The 19729-nt window shown below is 49.5% G+C and overlaps 2 protein-coding genes across 7 annotated transcripts in view; one reads left to right on the top strand and one right to left on the bottom strand.

Annotated features, from left to right (window-relative positions):
- Positions 1 to 9027, bottom strand: part of UBE3B (ubiquitin protein ligase E3B) — a 29640-nt gene extending 20613 nt beyond the window's left edge. Inside the window, exons 1-10 of one of the 3 annotated variants that reach the window (XM_081168487.1) lie at positions 8906 to 9027; positions 7769 to 7940; positions 7159 to 7273; positions 6200 to 6259; positions 5787 to 5891; positions 5593 to 5689; positions 5151 to 5236; positions 1882 to 1964; positions 1177 to 1282; positions 534 to 654 (exon numbers count right to left, since the gene is read on the bottom strand). In XM_081168487.1, the coding sequence (XP_081024613.1) occupies positions 534 to 654; positions 1177 to 1282; positions 1882 to 1964; positions 5151 to 5236; positions 5593 to 5689; positions 5787 to 5891; positions 6200 to 6259; positions 7159 to 7273; positions 7769 to 7929 (934 nt within the window). In that variant the 5' untranslated portion in view covers positions 7930 to 7940; positions 8906 to 9027. Of the gene's footprint in view, positions 1 to 533; positions 655 to 1176; positions 1283 to 1881; positions 1965 to 5150; positions 5237 to 5592; positions 5690 to 5786; positions 5892 to 6199; positions 6260 to 7158; positions 7274 to 7768; positions 7941 to 8359; positions 8689 to 8905 lie in introns of those variants that run through there. The other 2 variants (XM_081168486.1, XM_081168488.1) reach the window with 2 other exon arrangements.
- A 110-nt stretch (positions 9028 to 9137) lies between these two features.
- Positions 9138 to 19518, top strand: KCTD10 (potassium channel tetramerization domain containing 10). 4 transcript variants are annotated; one of them, XM_081168604.1, is made up of 8 exons: positions 9138 to 9312; positions 9925 to 10173; positions 13642 to 13855; positions 16247 to 16416; positions 16698 to 16787; positions 17970 to 18022; positions 18212 to 18407; positions 19169 to 19518. In XM_081168604.1, exons 2-8 carry the CDS (start codon positions 10132 to 10134, stop codon positions 19385 to 19387), a joined length of 984 nt encoding a protein of 327 aa, XP_081024730.1. In that variant the 5' UTR covers positions 9138 to 9312; positions 9925 to 10131; the 3' UTR covers positions 19388 to 19518. The 4 variants fall into 4 exon arrangements, with proteins under 4 accessions (XP_081024730.1, XP_081024732.1, XP_081024731.1 ...); XM_081168606.1 differs by lacking the exon at positions 9925 to 10173 and having other exon boundaries at positions 9142 to 9312; XM_081168605.1 differs by lacking the exon at positions 9138 to 9312 and having other exon boundaries at positions 16701 to 16787.
- The last annotated feature ends 211 nt before the right edge of the window (positions 19519 to 19729 follow it).

Raw genomic sequence — 19729 nt, 5'->3', positions numbered from 1 at the left:
CTCCCCAGGGTTCTCTCTATAAAGATCCTCGTGGAAAAAATGTACCCGAGTTTAGCCACATGGAAAGTTTTGTTACATCATGTGAGTTTGGAGGATAAGAAAAACTATTTTCCCTGGCCTGTTTCTTTATTTGCATTGGATGCTGGAAATTAAAAGCCAGATTTGTGGCTCACATTTGACTGTCTTTTATGGCTCACATCTGAGCAAATAAAATTGTCATTACTCCTCTGCCCTCTGACCGTGGCAGTACCTTTGGAGCTACACCTCTAGCTTTTGATAGCTCACCAACACATTGCCCACATGGCATATCTTCACTGCCATAAAGGAACAGAAATTTGATTTCTAAAAATATTTTTGAAAATTCTCAGGAAGCATCATTTTACAGCCACATTTCAGGTGGCCTTGTGCCAACACTGCAGAGGTCAGGTGCATCCTTCTGTGTGGCCTCCCCCACAGAGACGCTCTAGCCACACAGCTTTATTCACATATCCTTGGCCAGGGGCAGCACTGAGATAGGAAGCAACTTTGCTTACCTAGAAGGCAGAGCGTGTGGCTCCCTTCTAGACACACACAGACGTCCCTGCACAGCTCTTCGCGGCTCAAGAACAGTATGAATTTGCGCAGGAGGTCCTGCGATTCTATCACTGCCAAACGCTGAAAGGAAAGCAAACTTTTTATAGCTTCCTTTATTTAAATACACTTGTACCTCGGCTTATCAGTCAAACACAGTTCCCAAAGCATCTTTGCTTTGATTCGGTCAGTAAAACAGTGTTGTGATGCACGCAAGTAGTTTCACCTATGCCCAAGTTAGGAAGAGGCAAATAAAGTTCTATTTTCTCTCCACAGCAAAGTACCCATTTTCCCACCAACACTACACTATAATATTCTGCCATCCTCAGCACCTCCATCTAAACAGGATAATAATAATATTGGCCTCATGTTACAGGTACGTTGTAAGAATGACAGAGGTAATAGAAATCAAGGATAGATGAATCTGTGGCCGGTGGGCCAATTCTGGCTCACAAAGCCACTTTCAATGGTCTACTGACCCTCTGCCTAAATTGGACACCTCCTCCCCGTCTAGCACAGCAGCACTGCGAGATCCTAGCAAAGCAAAACAAATGTGTCCCCTCCAATAGTCTGTCTCTCACTCGCGCCATTTGAGGGATCGCCTACCTCAGGAGTAAGTGTAGCAAGATGGGTGACTATAGCAGGCACGGATATGATGTGGATCAAAAAGGATCGTAAGAGATTGTCAGAAAACTGAGCCGCAACCACAGGGCTGGGGAGAGAAAAATACCGTAAGGGAGGAGAGAAGAGGAAGCATACGTTTTCTGCACACGGAGACAAGAACAGCTACTCCTGTAGTAAGGAAAGCAAAGTCTTGGCAAGAAAGACAACGACTCTGGAAATACCTTTTGGGGGGTGTTTGTGGACTTCCCCAAAGAGGCATCGGCTGGCCACTGTGGGGAAGAAAATGGTAGACTAGCCCCCTTTGGCTTGATCCTGCTGCAGGGCTCTTCTGATGACTCAAATGTGTGCTTCATTTTTCTCTCTCAACATATTTTATGAATTTAATTTTTAACTCCAGATTGCTGGCATGTTCCAAAGAACAAGTTCACCTTGGAACCAGCTCACTGCTTAGCAAGTTACTCTTGCACTGGCAGTTATTCAAGTCTTTCTTGAAATGGGGAAAGTTGTGGGTTTACAACAGAATTGAAGAAATAATGCCTCCCTGACTGCCATAATAAAAATAAAATCCAGAGGAAGGGACTACTCACTTGTAAATTCAGGGTGATGAAATGGGGAAGAAATAAACCCACACATGCATTTATTTAAAGCTGCTTTACTGAAGAGTAATAACTTGGCCTATTGACTTACCGCAACGCAAGAGAAAAGACTGCCGTTAAAGTGCCTTTGGAGAGGGAAGGTCTTGACCTCGCCAAGCCATTTGTCAGCAAAATCTGAAAAAGAAGAACGAAGAAGCTGAAAGGATTGTTAAGAATTGTCAGTGTGCTGCAACACAGTGGTACCTCAGTTTTCAAACAGCTTACTTCACAAACTATTTGGAACCTGAATGCTTCAAAACCAGAAATGAGTGTTCCGGTTTTTGAACTTTTTTTGGAACCTGAACGTACTCAGTTTGGGGGTGCACTTCTGTCCTGAGTGCCACACTTCCGCTGCCCGCTCACTTGCTGCCCGACCTGTGCTTCCCTTACTCAGCGCCGGCCACTGGCGACACCTAGTACCGGAGGATGGGGGGGCTGGTGCTGCAGCGACGGCAGAGGGACCCAGCGGCACGGGGAGGCAGCGACATCACTTGCCTGCTTGGCACGGTCTTCCCTAATTCAGCGCCAGCCACGGCAGCAAAATCTGGAAGCCGAGAAGGGGGCCGCCACATCAACGACCCCCTCGGCTTCCGGATTTTGCTGCTGCAGCCGGCACTGAGTTAGGGAATGCCAAGCGGCTCGGCCCCAGAAGTGACTGCCACAGCATCCCCTCACTGGGCGCGGGACAGCCTGGCGGGCAGGATGCAGGTGCTACTGCTGCAGTGAGAGTTCTTCAGTGAGGAAAACACGCCCAAGTGGCGGGGGCTGCTTGTGCCAGCCCTGAAGAAGGTGAGGAAGGGGCACTGGGTGTGGGGGGGGAAGGGATCCCCAAAACCTGGGGGGGGGAGAAGTCACCTTGCTCCTCAGAGAGAGAACTTTTGCCTCCCTTTCCTTTCCCCCCACTTGAACTCCCTCTTCACGCACCCCGCACGCTCATCCCTCCAATGACAATGGGTAGATCACTGCCAGTTTTTTATACAGGGTAGTAGATTGCAGCCGAGTCTATTGCTTTCATTTTATGGATCAATGGTCACATTAGATAGTAAAATTCATGTAAAATTGCAGTTCTAGGAGTTGTTTTTAATTGTCTGGAACGGATTAATCCATTTTGAATTACTTTCTATGGGAAAGTGCGCCTTGGTTTTGGAATGCTTTGGTTTTGGAACAGACTTCCAGAACTGATTAAGTTTGACAACCAAGGTACCACTGTATGTTAGGGGAGAGGGGGAGAGAGGGAGAAGGAGACAGAGAGAGAAGAGCCTCCCTTATAAGTTGCTGGTGTTGGTTGTCATTTATCTCCAACCCCAACCCTGCCAAAAGCTCCGGAAGTCAGAAGGTGCAGCCAAGATTCAACAACATACAAAAAGTCTGTTGGATCAGGCCAATTCCTCATCTAATAATAATAATAATAATAATAATAATAATAATAATAATAATAATAATAATTTATTTATACCCCGCCCATCTGGCTGGGTTTCCCCAGCCACTCTGGGCAGCTTCCAACAAAATATTAAAATTCAGTGGTCTGTTAAACATTAAAAGCTTTCCTAAACAGGGCTGCCTTCAGATGTCTTCTAAAAGTCAGCTGGTTGTTTATTTTCTTGACATCTGATGGGAGAGCATTCCACAGGCCACTACCGAGAAGGCCCTCTGCCTGGTTCCCTGTAGCTTCACTTCTTGCAGTGAGGGAACCACCAGAAGGCCCTCAGAAATGGACCTCAATGTCCAGGGTGGATGAGGGGAGTGGAGACGCTCCTTCAAGTATACTGGGATGAGACCAATTAGGGCTTTAAAGGTCAGCACCAACACTTTGAATTGTGCTCGGAACTGTACTGGGAGCCAATGTAGGTCTTATATGTAGGTGTTATATGGTCTTGGTGGCCGCTCCCGGTCACCAGTCTAGCTGCCGCATTCTGGATTAGTTGTTGTTTCCGGGTCACCTTCAAAGGTAGCCCCATGTAGAGCACATTGAAGTAATCCAAGTGAGAGATAACCAGAGCATGCAACACTCTGGCAAGACAGTCTGGGGGCAGGGAGGGTCTCAGCCTGCATACCAGATGGAGTTGGTAGACAGCTGCCCTGGACACAGAATTGACCTGCACTTCCATGGACAGCTGTGAGTCCAAAATGACTCCCAGGCTGCGCACCTGGTCCTTCAGGGGCACAGTTACCCCATTCAGGACCAGGGAGTCCCCCCCACCCACCCGCCCCGTCCCCCCAAAACAGTACTTCTGTCTTGTCAGGATTCAGCCTCAATCTGTTAGCCACCATCCCTCCTCCAACTCCCTCCAGACACTCACACAGGACCTTCACTGGTTCTGATTTGAAAGAGAGGTAAATCTAGACCAGCATCCTGTTCTCACAGTGGCCAAGCATATCTTCATTATGGGAAACAGGACCCAAGCCAAAGAGTCCTCTCCCCTCCTACTGTTTCCAGAAACTGGGATTCAGAAGCATTGCTGCCTCCAGCTGTAGAGGCAGAGCTTAGCCACTGTGGCCAGGAGCCATCGATAGCCCTCTCCTCCATGAATCTGTTAATCCTTTTTAAAGCCAAGCTGCTGGCAATCACTGCCTCCTGCGGGAGGGAGCTCCATATAGGTGTCTATATGAGGGGCAACTGTTAGAAAGCACAACTCAGATTCCAGACTTCTGACACGAGTAGCTTATGGCTCTCCAACAGTCCCCTGAAGATGATACCCTAACGTAACTAATAAAAACATGGCAGACAGAGCTCAGCCCCAATGGAGCCACTGGGATCGCTTTGCCTGGAGACCAACTATGTGAGTTAAAAGAGCTACTCTAGAAAGCAGGATAAAGCACATCACTGTCACCAAGTGGAGAATTGTACTGAACGCTTTCTCAGAAAAAAATGTTTATGGAGCAAACTCACAGATCAGCGCACAAAGATTATGAGCTGTTCTTGCCCTTCACCAATGAGCAGCATCCGTTTCAAAGCCTACTGTGGAGCACGCAGAGCCAGGACAGCGCTGCAGACACAGCAGGCACTGGATGGGGAGCACACAGGTTAAAACTTTGGCTCAGCCCTGAGGTTTTAGAGACATTCACCTCTCTCAGCCCAGGTAGGAGCTGTTGTTGGAGACGCCATGCCATGATCTACCATGAGCTCTCAGAATTACTTAAAAAGGCAACTAGGGGAGTAGCAAACAGAACTCGTTTTATAGAACATAGCTTCACAAGCTGAGGTGAATATTAAAACAAAACATATACACTGTTAACCATCATCTATTTTCTCTTTGAGCAGATACAAATATACATAATCTCACACAAAAACTAAGACCCCCTACACCAAGCACAACAAACCTGGAGCACGGAATAAAATCCCTTTTGATTCAGGTGTCCCATGATATTTGCACAGATGTGGTTCATGGCAGGCCGTAGACTTTCTCCTGCAAGAGGAAGACCACAGAAGGAGACAGCTGGCAATTGCGGCTAAATCGTACACTATGGGGCAAACTGCTCTCCAGAGAACGGGCTGGTCTTATAATTCAAAATTAAGTGGGCATCTGATGCCAACCTTAAAGCCCAAAACCTTGGAAGTTACTTCAAGTATCTCTATCTCTGTACTATAAACTTTGTGAACAAAACAGATGCTGAGCAGGCACTTTCTTCTGCAGGCAAGGCAGAAACCGGGCCATCCATCACTCATCTTTGAGAAGCTGGCAAGATTCCACAGCAAGTATAAAAAAGCCTTGTCATTTTGGCTAGTAGAAAGCCCTAGAAAAATGGAACTCGACACACCTACCTTTCCCCCTCAGGATTCTCCAAGTGGAAGTGTCCGTAAATGTCACCAGCATTGTGAGGTGCAGATTCACCAGCTTAGAGTCTTGCAATATGTCTGGCTGGGGGAAAGAACCGCCAGAGTCATGAAATGGAAGTCTGGAATGGTCACAGACCAGTGAAAACACACACAAAACAGACAGCCAAGTCAGTCCATACCTTAAGCAGCTTCAGAAACTCACAGCAAAGCCACAGCACATCCTTGACCTGCTTAATCCACATAAGCGTGAGCTCCTTCGAAAGTGCAAGGGACACATACCACACCTGTGGGGAAGTGACAGAAGACCATGATAACTGCGGGAGGGGAGGGAGACGCCATCATTCAGTCACTGTACTGGGAAAATGCAGAACAAAGCACTGTCACCCCATAATTCAGAGCTGCAGTGTGTATGTGGCAGGTTGTTTTAGAACAACCACAAATATTCATGTTTCTCAGGAAACACTGGCCTGCAATGCTCCAGCATATGCTTATGGAATTAAAAAAATTATCCACCTGCTCTTGGGGATATTTTATGGGGGAAAATATGCACATACTCTCATGTTAAAGTCTATGAAAAGTGACTTTAGCTCACCTTAGGGTCATTTTCAGCATCCATACTGTTAAGGATACAGCGGCACAACTTTTCAAATCTCTGTAATGAAAAGCAGGTGAGTCAATACGAAATCATAATCATTTTGTTGCCTCAATCCAATGGTTCCTGCAAAGCAGTGCTTTCCATTATTTCCAGTAAACAGACTTCACTCTTACAATCCAAGGTTGTCTTTTGCTCAAGATGGTAAGAGCAGCCCTGCTGGATGGAGGCCAATGGCCCACCCAGTCCGGCATCCTCTTCTCCTCATGGCCAGTCTAAAGCTGCTGTACAGTCCCTAAGCAGAGCATGAGGCTCATGCACTGACTGGTCTCCAGTGCAGTTACTCTTTCAGAGCAGCATCCTCCCTCTAGATTAGGGATGGGGAATCTGTGGCCCTCAAGATGTTGCTGGACTCCAACTCCCACCAGCCCCACCAGCATGGCTGATGGTCAGGAATTATGGGAGCTGGGAGTCCAGCAGCCTCTGGGGGATCACAGGTGGGGACATCCCTGCTCCAAGGATAGGGCATTCTGCATTGTGTCAGTTGGTTCACTCAACCATTTGGAACATAAAAACATAGCAGAATGGCCCAGGACTCCTACAAAAGGAGATACATCCCAAGTGGCAAAACTCACACAAAGGGACAGGAGCAGTCTTTCTATGGATATGTGTTTTTGGGCTCAGCTTACCTCTTGAAAAATGCAACAGTTCTATGGAACTCATATTCGCCCCTGCAGAGACTCTGGGGCTCAAGATCATTTTCAGAATTCTGGAAGTAGGCAGAATCTGCTGCTGCAGTAAGTAGTTTCTGTCCAAGCTCACATTGTTCCAGAAAATTCTCCCTCCCCATTCTGTGACTGTAACAGCCACCCTGATACTTCCAACACAGCAGCTGCCCCACCCCTAGCATCAAGAATAAATAGCATGCAACGAGGAGACCTTCAGCAAAGCAGTAGTACCTCTTTGTCATCTTGGCACCTGAAAACAAAGAGCAGCTTCCGGGATATTTTGAAGATCGAAAGTGCTGTCTTCTTGCCAGGCCCGTTTGCATCAAAAAAGTCATCCACTTCTCTCCTGGGGAGCACAAAGGAAAGTCCAAAAGAAAAGGTACAATGTAATTTGAGAAAGGCTGGTGCGTGCAGGTGAGGTAGGTGCCCCCCCCTTCCATGACAAATGGTGACACTGTTCAGGTCTTTCCTCTGGATAGAGGCAGCAGAAGGAGCTACAAATCGGCTCAGAGCACACATGGCAGAACAGGCCAAGATGCCCACACACAATGACTGACTTAAGATATTTCCCTTGCTACACTGGGTAGGAGGTTCAGGAATTTGCCAGCGCCCTAGAGAGTCAAAGGGCCCACCAATGCCCCAAGAGCAATGCCACGCTCACTTTGCTCAGAGGATCCAAAAAGTTCAAAGGCAGCAGGAGAGGATTTGGATCTTGCAGCACCCCCCTCATTGAAGACAAGGGACCCTGGGAGCCAGCACTGGCATAGCCACTGGCAAAAGGCTTCAGTCCCAGAGGCCAAAAGCCAAATCCACCCAGCACCTGCACACGCATTGCACGCACCTGATTTCCCGCTGCAAACGACAGCGGCACAAGAACCTTCGGACAAGGGCCTGGATCTGCACTGCCGCTCGCTCGCGCTCCTTCAGCTCCCGGCGCTCCTCACGCGCCTGGCGCGCCTTGTCAAGGAACTGGGCCTTAGACAACTGGGCTGCGCTGAACATTTTGGAGGTCTCTGGCAACAGGAGGAGAGGGGAAGGACAAGCTGGGAAAGCTGTGCCACACCTGCTTGCATTGCCTACAACACTACCACAATATGGAACAGAACTCCTCTTGGGTTCCGCCGAGACCGTCAGGCTGAACAGGCATCCTTTATTTTGGGCACCCCTTTTCTAGCATCACCCGGAGTTCTGTTTTTCCAAAAGGAAAGGGTCCATCTAGCCCAGCATCCTGCAAATTGAAGAAGAAGAAGAAGAAGAAGAAGAAGAAGAAGAGTTTGGATTTGATATCCCGCCTTTCACTCCCTTGAACCCTTGAACCTTCTCTGTTCATGTTTTGATGGTGAGCTTTTAGGCAGAGAGCTGCTCCTTCACAACTACACGGAGCACTTTCCCGAACATTGAATGAAAACGATCTCCCTCAGCCTTTCCCTACCTGGACAGGTGAGGTCTTTGGGATGAAGCGGAAGTGGCTGGCTGGCATGAGGCTCGAGCGCGCCGCATTCAGAGACCCAGGCAAAGGCTTACGGCTAGCAGACCGCAAAGCGGGGCTCCCAAACGGATCTAGGGCGCTCCTCCTGCCCGGTCTCCCCCGCCCCACCCAGGGCTTCCCTCCTCACCTACCTCTCTCTCTCTCTCTAGCCGAGGCAGAGGAGCTCTCGGGCCGCTTCCGTGCGCAGCGGCTGCGGCATTCGGGAGTCGAGGAGGCCCTCCGGGGCTCTGCGGGGAGAGGCAGGAGGTCAGCCACTGGAATCTCGCCTCACGACCCTCCGGCTCCGCGCCAACGCCGCGTCCTCCCTGCCAGGGTCGTCGGGAGAGTGAGTGTGTGTTTATGTATGTATGACCCGCTAGTTGTTAGGCGCTGTTCGGCTTTGCCTTTGCCCTTCCTCCTCCTCCTCCTCCTCCTCCGTCGCCTCGATAACAGCCGCCTCCCCCCCTTCCCCCCCCCAAAGAACTCCAAGGAGGACCGCCAGAAACGGACCATAGAGTCAAGGAAAACACCGGCGCTTCCGGCCCTTGGGAAGAAACCGGCCGCTGGCCCGGAAGTCCCGCCTCTCCTCCCGCAGCCGGAGCGCAAGAGGCATCGAGATGGAAGGAGGGCTAGACTTGCCCAGTCGCGACCGGCGATCCCAGGAGCTGGCCCTGCCCGTCGCTTTCATTCCTCCGTCCGGAAACTCAGGTCCTTGGGATTTGGGTTCCGCCCCCCTCCTTGTGGAAAAAGCCGGAGAGGAACGCAAAGGAGCATGGGTAGAATCGGGGTGGGGCTCGGCAGAAAAGTTTTTGGGGGGTCGCCCCGCCCCTTCCTCGCGCGCGTCACCCGCTGCTTCTTCCTCGTCTTCGCCTCGGGACCTGGTTGGCTGAGGGAGGCCTCGCGAGGGGCTGTTCATGGTGAGCAAGGGGGGGGGAGAAGGAGGGGGGACCTGGGGGGTCTGGGGAGGGAGCCCTTGGGGCGGGGGGGGGCTCTTGGGGCCCTTTGGGGCAGAGCCCAGGGGAAGGGGCGGCCTCTTCTTCTTCTCCTCCTCCTCCTCCTCTCCGGCTTCCGAGACCCCGTGTCCTTCAGCGGGGAGAAGTTCCGAGTGGGTCCCACCCCCCCCCGGCCTCCCCCCCCCCGGTGAGCATGAGGATGAAACCCAACATCAATAAAATCAGTTCCGATGATGATGAAGATCTGTTCTGCGGGGCCCGGAAGGGAGGCGGGGCTTAGGAAGGGATAAACTGGGCATTAAATGCCCAGCCCCCCCCTTCTCCAACCTGGTGCCCTCCAGATGACAACGCCCATCAGTTCTCATCAGCACAACTTGGGAGTTGTAATAATATTTTTTCGTACCCCGCCCACTTGACTGGGTTGTCCCAGCAACTCTGGACAGCTTCCAACATATACTAAAACAGAACAGAACACTAAACATTGAAAACCTCCTATAAGCCTTCAGGTGTCTTCTTAAGTAGTCCCAAGTCATCTGGAGGGAGACAGACTGTTCTTTCAGTGCAGATCCTATGCAGGTTTACTCAGAAGTGATCCACACCTTGGATGGCCCCTGGGGGCAGGGGAGAGGATAGCAAATGGGATGCCATGAGACGGTCTTGTGGGTCACCAACAGGGAGTGCATACGTGAGGCAGGGAGTGAATTCATCAGATGAAACTGTTGGACCAAAAGAAGGACTTCTTCACTCAACACACCATTGTCCTGTGGAACTCACTGCAAGAAGATGTGGGAATTGCTGTTAATGGGTCGTGAGGGTTCTGGGAAGGTGAGAAGGAGGAATTGGGGGAGGCCAGGCAAAGATGGGGCATACAAGAAAGGTTTAAGAAGCGGGTGGACTGTTGAATATTTTAGTTTGTTCCATGTGGACACTTTGCATGGGGACTCTCCCTCTGTAGGGAAAGTCCACCAAACATTCTGCACTGGAGTCTTTAGAAAACCAGTCAAGACCATTCTCTCCCACCAGGTTTTTGAGAATAGGGGATCAGTTTAGGGTGCTCTATTAGAACAGCCTTTCCCATACCTTAGTGCTCTCCAGGGGCTTTGGACGACAACTCCTGCCAGCCTTAACCAGCACAACCATGGGATTTGTAGTCCCAAGATATCTGAAGAGTGCCAGTTTGACATAGAGTGTATTAGAGTGTTGATCTGCACTGCAGGGTGTTGGACTACATGAGCCTTGGCGTCCCTTCCAATGTACAATTCTATGATTCTATCTGACTGCTCTGCTTCCGGTTTGTATTTTTAGACGGATGTGTGTTTTGTAGTAAATTTGTGTTATCGTGAGCCACTTAGGGATCCTCTGAAGGGCATGAAGATATGAGGAAAGTCTTTCAAACCCCCCACCCATCCCTTCTCTTTATTTCATCTTATTATAAACATATGAACTGATTTACTTGTGCTCCGTTAAGGATCGCAACAAGATGGAAGGTAAGACCTTTCACTTACAAATCCATCGTGTCATAAACTATCCAAGCATAATTCAACTAATGTCTCGCCTTTATATCGGCTGCGAAAAGTCTTTAAATGGTTCCAAATTATACTTGTGTTTTACCTACTCCATAAAGGGCAACTGGGTTCTCTCTGCTCTGTCTCTCTTCTCTTAATCATACCATCTCGGTAAGCTTAGACATTGCAGCAGCAGCACAACATGTATTATTAAGTCAGTCTTGTTCACTTGGAATTTACTTGAATTAGCCTTTGGGCTGCTGTTAAGCACAGTGCCTGCTCAGCTCACCCCAGAAGTGCACCAGGAATATCTAAGTACCGGTAAGTCAGATTCTCCCCCAGCCACAGAAATGTTGCTATCCTTTTTCCTCTTGGCTCTTCCTTTCCTAGCTGGGTTGTTTTCAATCCTGACTTGTCAGGTTTTATCTAATGCGTCCCTGAGATAAGGTGGGAATTGGAGCTCCCCTTGACTGGTAACAAGATGCTGCATGAAACATTCAGCACTCTGTTTCAATATTAATTGACTTCCTCCCCTGCCTTCAGGCAGCCTATTAATTTAACCATGGCCTTAAAGCTCTCCCCTCTGACAAAGCTCTTTCTTTGGCTTTGTGATGGTGAGTGGGACTTTAATTTCCCCTCTGTGCAAAGCTTGAGGCCCTGATAAACTCATTGTTCTGAGGTGGCTGATGATCTAAGTTTATTGTTAGCACAGAAGCCTGGCCAGGCCTGATAAAGTGAAAAAGAACCTTTCTGCCATTTGTCACTGCCCCAGGAGATTTCCAAACCTGATAGGTCTCCAATGCAGCCCCTTGATAAGGTCAGAGAAGGGCTCCTCCTAGCTAGTGACTCATGCCTGCTTTGTCCATTGCAGAGGGATAACTTTGCTGTTTTGTGGTACCTCTAAAGACCTCATGTGTTTGTTTTGATAGGCTCTCACTCACAATGGGTGGGGTGGGCTGTAGCACAGCCGTTTTCATACTGCTTATTCTGGGCTTATTCAGAAGCTTACGGGGCACCTTTGGAAAAAAACGATAAAGGGGACCACAAAATGCCAATTCCACAGAAAATAAACCAGCAGTTCTCGGAACTCCACCCATTTCCAAAATGGCTGGAAAAACCTACACCCACCCACCCCAATAGACAAAGGAACCCCCTCCCCAAAATATGTGACCCCTCCAACCAAACAACTCCCTCCCCAAGCAATTTTAAAAAACAGAGCGGAGGACTTGGCAAGGGCCATGGAAGGGTGCTGTTGGGGACCCCAAGCTTAGGCTCTTGTAGACCACAAGTTGGCAGCTATTAAGAAGAACTTTATCTAACACCAGGGCTGTGTCACTTGAGGTTGGAATCCTTTTGACAGTCTTAAATGCAGGAGGGTGAGAAGGCGTCTGTTTGTAGAATAACTCTCTGGCTGATGTTTAGGGAAAGGAGGGGCAGGTAGGAAGAACAAAAGAGATTGCTCCATTGTCTGTACTGCTTGCACTGTGGAAAAGCTGACCGAAGAGCTTCTTGGGACTGAAGCTGAAATTCCTTGGCTGAATTCAAAATAAGCCAAGCCCTTACTGCAGAGAAAGGCAGCGTTGTGAACTGGCTTTGGTGGGGAGGGAGTCACTCAGGAATCAGCCACAAAGATGATAAGCACACACATAACCTGACCAGGACACTAGCTGGAGGTGAATCATCAACCTCCCCCCCCCCCCCCAGCCTGAAGCAGCTCATCTTTGGCTTGCAATTCAGTTCTTACACACTCTCAAAAGTATTTCAAAAGGCCAATGAGAGCAACTGAGTGATGAAATTATGCAAAAATCCTGACGTTTCTCTGAGAAGTCCTGACGCTAGTTTCCTTATTGAGTTTTGCCAAGACGCTTCCTGCTGCCTTGCACTGTGTACCCACACTGCACCCATGTGAGAGCCCCATAACTAGCAACAGCATAAGAAGAGCCTGCTGGATCAGGCCAGTGGTCCCTCATTCTGTTCCCACGGTGGCTAACCAGGTGCTTCTTTTGAAGCCATCTAAGTTAGTGGCTATCCCTGCCTCCTATGCACTGCTTGAAGAAGTACCTCTGGAGTCTTCCAGCGTTGAGCATCATTGGGTGCCCATGAGTTCTAATGTTCTGAGAGAGAGAAACACTTCTCGACCCACTTTCTCCATGCCAGGTATCATTCAATAAAGCTATCCTGTTGCCTCCTACTTGCCTTTTCTCTATACTACAAAGTCCCAAATGCTGCACCCTTTCCGCCTAGGGGCATTTCTACATCCCCTTTATCGTTTGGTCGCCCTTTTCTGAACCTTTCTTGCAACTCCCAGCCTTTTCTCTTAAGGGTGACATACACTGTTCCCTCCCTCATTTAATCCCCATGACAACCCTGTGAGGTAGGTTAGGCTGAGAGACTGTGGCTGGCACCCAAAGTCACCAAGTGGGGATTTGAACCCTGGTCTCCCAGGGCCTAGTCCAACACTAACCGCTGGCCCCCATGCCTCGACTCCCCTTCCACAACTTGGCGCCACCCCGTTTGCTTCTTCACTGGGCCCCCTATGAAGCCCAGCCTGCAGGCAGGCAGGCATCTGGAGGTGGCTGTTTGTCAGTGCCAGACTCTGCTTACGTTCTTCCCAGCCCAGGTGGGCTGCTGCCTCTGTGTCCAGTGCCTGAGGCCAGAGATGGCCCCTGAGCAGCAGGAAGCTGGACCCAAAGGGCCTTGGCTCCAGTCCAGCTGGGCTCCTGTTTAGGATGCACAGGTAACCAGAGGGGCATGAGGGTCCTCACAGAAGGCTCCTTTGCTCTTGCAGGAAGAGATGTCTGGAGAAACGGTGGTGAGCACTGCAGTGCCAGCAGCCGCAACCCGCACCATGTCCTTCAAAGGCGCCAGCCCCAGCTCCAAGTATGTGAAGCTGAACATCGGCGGGGGCCTGTACTACACCACCATGCAGACACTGACCAAGCAGGACACCATGCTCAAGGCCATGTTCAGTGGTCGGATGGAGGTCCTCACCGACAGCGAAGGTAATGGAGGGACGGCAGGGCCAAGATGGGCAGGTGGCCGTTTGAGGCTCCCGTTAGCCTCACTCAGTCTCTTTGCATTAACAAAAATGCACTATGCAGCACATGGTTAAACTATGGAACTCCCTGCCACAGGAGGCAGTGGGTAGCCACTAACTCAGATGGCTTCAAAATAAGATTGGACAAATCCATGGAGGAAGGGCTGTCGATGGCTACCAGGCATGATGGCTATTCTCTGCCTCTCTGGTCAGAGGCAGCAATGCTTCTGAATCCCAGTTCCTGGAAACCACAGGAGGGGAGAAGAGGGCTCTTGTCCTCAGTTCTGGCTTGCGGGTTTCCCAAAAGAGGCCACTGAGATGCAGCAGGCTCCACTTACATGCTGACAACTGGGAAAAATAGAATTATAACGCTAGACTCAAACGTATCAGGCAGTTCATAGTCTGATGATGATGATGATGATAATCAAAAAATTTGCCACTTGTTCTGTGATGGACTTGTCGGAGCCCTGAAGCAAAGCTTTCCTTTTTTTAAAATTCTTTTTATTAATTTCAATTAACCAAACAAAAACAAAGAAAACAATACACACAAAAAACACAGCAAACACTAACTAACAACATAACAATAATTGACTTGAAGCAAAGCTTTCCTAAGAGTCTCTGAAGGTTGGTCAGGGAGGAACCAAACAATGGGATAGATGAGGTCTATCATGGAAGCTGCTCTGTCTAGTCCAGCCTCCTGTTCTCACAGGGAACCAGATGCCCCCAAGGGAAGCCCACAGGCAGGATCCGACCCCAGAGCCCCCTCCCCTCCGGCAGCTTCCAGCATTCAGAAGCATGGCTGCTTTTGATTGCCAGGCAAAGCCCCATCCCCATGGCTAATAGCCTTGATCCTCTAGGAATTTGTTCCATCCTCTCTTAAGGCCATCCAGCCACCCAGAGTGGCTAGGGAGACCCAGACAAATGGGTGGGGTATAAATAATAAAATTATTATTTCTTCTTCTTCTTATGCAAGTTGGTGGCCATCCCGGCCTCCTGTGGGAGCGAGTAAGAGCAATACAGACTTTTGCACCCTGATTTTAAGAAAACTTGCCGGTTTAATCACCGTAAGGGCAAAGTAGAGCAAGATAGCAGGGCTGGAAAGAAAGACTGTCCCTTGTTCCATTTGGAGCTGTTATGTAAAACTTGTGGCTTGGAGAACTAAGAGCATAATCAGATTTTCACTGTAAGGCCATTAATTCAAGGCACCCATCAAATCCTTTGGCCTGCATTGCCCTTATTTGTTGAAGGCAAACGTCTGTCCTGCATAAGCTCCCCCCCCCCGCCACCCTCCTCAAATGCATTCTTGTCTCTCTGCCCATAAACCAAAGCCTTTGGTCTGTTTATGGCTGGCTGTGCCTTGCTGACGATTGCGCAGGAAGCTTTCCTCTGAGAAACTGCTTCTCTGGCTGTGTTCAGTCAAGGGCTAGGAGAGGGAGCTGAGGGGGGAAGAAAGAGGAGGCACCCTGTTCCATTTCACTGCTTTTTCATTTTCACTGATCGCACCCTAATAAACAGAATATGCTGGCAGCAGGAGATTTTCTAGGGAGCCCTCTTACCTCCTAGATGCCCTTAGCTGGCCCTTTTGCCCCTTTCTTTAATATTAGGGGGGATTAGAGAAATGATTCGCTAGCTTTCAGGGATTCTTTACCTGTGATTCCTGCCTTGCAGGGGGGTTGAACATAGCAAGGAGTGGAGCTCCACGGCCCTTCAGGTCCCTTCCAACTCTATGATTCTATGAATCTGTTATTTTGTTGGGTCACTTGCTCAAGGTAACCAGGAGGCCACTTGGGGGCATGTAAGCCCAGCATTGCAAATGAGCCATCCAAAATGACAACCCACAAATATTTTTACTAAACTGACGGGTGTTTATTTCTTGGCTGCTGATCATGGCACTTCAGTGAACCTGGAATGAGTGGGGAGGGGCTTCCTTTCCCGGTTTCCTGCAGCTGATTCCTATTTGGTCCAGTCAAGTAGTAAACTTGCATTAGCATTCCAAAATGTTCACAGGGCACCTCCTTTTCTAAAGCTTTATAGATCTTCCATTGCCCACACCCAAAATCCTGCTTGGGACTTGAGATCAGCCCAAGAGGCTCTATTCTCTGCCCTGTCGTTACACGAGATCCTATAAGCAGGTGCAAGAGGTGACCCTTTTTGTGGCGGCCCCAGGATTGCAGACTAGCCTCCCAGTGGGAATCTGCTTGGCCACAGATGTTCCCCATCTCCGCTGCAAGGTATTTAGGCACCCCAAACCTTGGCCTGTTGGTGGTCCTCTCACTGGTAACAGGGAGACAGTGGTTTTGTTCTGCTCTCCTCCTTTGCCTCTTCCGCCATTAATTTTCATCTGCTGTTGCCTCAGGCTGGATTTTGATTGACCGCTGCGGTAAACATTTTGGGACCATCTTAAACTACCTGCGTGACGGTGCTGTACCCCTTCCAGAGAGCCGGCGGGAGATAGAAGAGCTGCTGGCAGAAGCCAAATATTATTTGGTCCAAGGTCTGGTGGATGAGTGCCAGGCTGCCCTACAGGTAAGCAGGCCATGCATCAGGCACTTGAGAACCCACAGTGGCTACAAAAGCCCTTTTGTTGTTTGCCTTGGTGAAGAGAGGTGTCTTCAGTTGGCGTCAAAACTTGTGCAATGCAAATCCCATAGTGAGGGTGCCATCACAGAAAAGGCCCTGTCTTGAGTCACTGCCTGGTGTACCTCAGTTCCTGGTGGGTCTTCAGCTGGGCTAGTAGGTTCTTCCCGGTGAGCACCTGACTTCTCTTCCACCTCTTGCTTGCGTTCTGATTGGGTCTCTCGTTTCAGCAGAACAAAGAGGTCTACGAGCCCTTCTGCAAGGTGCCCATCATCACATCCTCCAAAGAAGAGCAGAAACTTATAGCCACATCAAACAAGGTGAGCAGCTCTTTGGATGAGAAGAGCTGTGTTTTAAGCTTGGCATGTTCACAAACTACACATTCCCGCCTGGTTTTCACTTCAATACCTGTACAATTTGGCTGTGATTCCTGTATTGCTTAGGGTTGCACTAGATGACCTTTAGGTCCCTTCCACCTCTGTGATTAAGTGTTGGGCATCTCTGCCTTCCCTTAGGAACTGGGTTGGGGGTGCAGTGGAGAATTACCTGCCTCTTTCTTTCTCCTCACTGCTTCCCACCAGACCTTTATCTTCACCTGTATTCTGTCTTTGAAACTTAGATTGTTAAACCTGCAAGGGCAGGATCATATTACAGCACCCTGACATTTATATGGGGCCAGAATATAAACACTTCAGTAGAAACATAGCAAAGGGGTGGCTAACTGTGACCCTCTGGATGTTGGGATCCCAACTCCCATCAGCCCCAGCCTGCATGACTTCGTGATCGGGGAAGATGGGAGTTGTAGTCCAGTAATAACTGGAGGGACACAGCTCAGCCATCCCTTGACAGAAAGATGGACCTATCATAATGGGCAGGTCTGTTCATGGTTGTACATGGCCATGAATGGAACAGGCAGTCTACCTGTGGATATCACTTGCTGGCAACAAAGGGAAGAGGGCCTTGGTGAGAAACACAATGCCAGACTAGATGGAGCTTTGATCTGATGCTCCTGCAGGGCTCTTCTGATATTCTAAAGCAGCTGCATTCTGTACCAGAGCTCATGTGCAGGAGGCAGTTCCGAGTCTTAACCCTCCACCGTGGCTTTGCCCTCCCACTCTGCATCCTGCAAAGTTTATGACTGATTGATTGATTGAATTTGTACCCCACTGTTCAGCCAAAGAGACTGGCATATAGTCAAAACAAGACAGTCTCTACCTGCAAGCTTACAGTCTAAAAAAAACAGGATACGCAAGGGAAAAGAGACAGGGAGGGAAGAGGAAAAGTAAAACTTAGGTGCCAGTTTCTAAAGAGTCATTCTTTAGAATGCACAGTTCAGGGACAGGAGGCACCAGATGGAGCTGGGCTTCCTATCTCTCCAGTCCCACCTGGAATGGCTTCCCCCAGTTGACAGCTGAAGGGAGAGTTCCCTTTTCAAGGTGAGCTCTATAACAAAAGCATCAAACTGTGACATTTATCCCTACCTGTTTGTGCTTTCCCCACAGCCAGCGGTAAAATTGCTGTACAACAGAAGTAACAACAAGTACTCCTACACCAGGTAAAAGCTTTCACCTTCTGCACCCAGGGAAGGTTTATAAGGCCGTTTTCAACGCCCCGTGGGAGCTGATGAAACAAAGTGAGGAGGCGGGGAATGGAGTTTTGACTAAAAGTAGAGTTAGGGGGGCAGGGGTTTAAAAGAGGCCCCTGGAAACTGGAAGGTGCCCTCATTCCTGTCCTGTTGGCTCAGCAACTCCGATGACAACATGCTGAAGAACATTGAGCTGTTTGACAAGCTTTCGCTGCGCTTCAATGGGAGGGTCCTCTTCATCAAGGATGTCATTGGGGACGAGATTTGCTGCTGGTCTTTCTATGGACAGGGGCGCAAGATAGCGGAAGTCTGCTGCACGTCCATTGTGTACGCCACGGAAAAGAAACAGACCAAGGTGAGTCTTGTTGCTGTTGCTTCCTTGACAACACCCATCCACTCCCCAAAATGATATGTAGAAGCAAGTATTTGAGCTTGTCCCTGCAACCCTCTTCTTCTCTCCCCTCTGCCCCACCCCCACCCCCAACATAGCCGGGTTGCAAAGTTCTTCCATGCCTAGGCAAGAGGGCCCGGGGGAAGAAGCTTCCTGCCAGACTGTCCTGTTGAGGATGGTTTCAGGGAACATGTTGGGCCACAGTTAAAACAACGTCACTAGTCTATTTCTAGGCACAATACGGTGCTGGTGATAACTTATAAAGCCCTCTATGGTTGGGCCCAGGCTACCTGAAATATCATCTCTCTCTCTGTGAACACACCCAAGTGCTAAGATCCTCAGGTGAGCACCTTCTCTTGGTCCCATCTCCATCACAGGCACACTGGTGGTGACCCAGGAGTGGCTGCTCCCATATTGCAGGATTCCCTCCCCAAAGAGGCTAGATGGGCTCCTTCTTTGTCATCCTTCCACTGGCAGGCTCAGAGCTTCCTGTTCCAACGGGCCTCTGGAAATGGAGGTGCGGGCGGGGCTCAGGCTGGGCAGATGTCAGGGCAAACTGTAGTTTAACTGCTGGCTCTAAACGGTCTGGTGTATTTTAACTGTTGGTTTTTAACTAATTTGTTTTCCTTTGTATTTTATAATGATGTTTTAAAATGTAAGTTGCCCTGAATTCCAGCTTGGGAGAAAGGAATTCCTCTTAACCTCCCTCTGCTTGGGGTGTCCAGGTTGAATTTCCAGAAGCCCGGATCTACGAGGAGACATTAAACATTCTGCTTTATGAAGCCCAAGATGGACGAGGCCCTGACAACGCGCTGCTGGAAGCGACTGGAGGGGCAGCCGGCCGCTCGCACCACCTGGAGGAGGACGAGGAGCGGGAGCGCATTGAGCGGGTCCGCAGGATCCACATCAAGCGCCCGGACGACCGCACTCACCTGCACCAGTGAGAGAGAGACAGAGAAGCCAGCTTCAGCCCACAGTCCTGTTGGGGCAAAATCTCCGCCCAGGCTCACTCCAGTGCCTGCCAGGCACCTAACTTATATTCCATGCGGTCTATAAACTATTATTTTATAAACAAGTTAGAGTATTTTTGGAATGGAACACAGTAGTTTTATCATGAAAATCCACGAGGTGTCCAGCTTCACAGCAATCCTGTAGACTCGCTCCAGCCTCTGGGAATCAATGCCTGTCTTGGTTTATCCAGCACTTCTTGTTCCTGCTCTCGTGCCTTGAGGAATCTTCCTTCTGCAGGGGCATTTTGCAAAGGCAGCCTCCCCCCACCTGGTGCT

The sequence above is a fragment of the Podarcis bocagei genome, assembly GCF_964188305.1.
Source record: "Podarcis bocagei genome assembly, chromosome: 13".
In the NCBI taxonomy this organism is placed as follows: Eukaryota; Metazoa; Chordata; class Lepidosauria; order Squamata; family Lacertidae; genus Podarcis; species Podarcis bocagei.
Note: the sequence above shows the minus strand (reverse complement) of the source record. Positions and strands in the feature narration are given on the sequence as shown.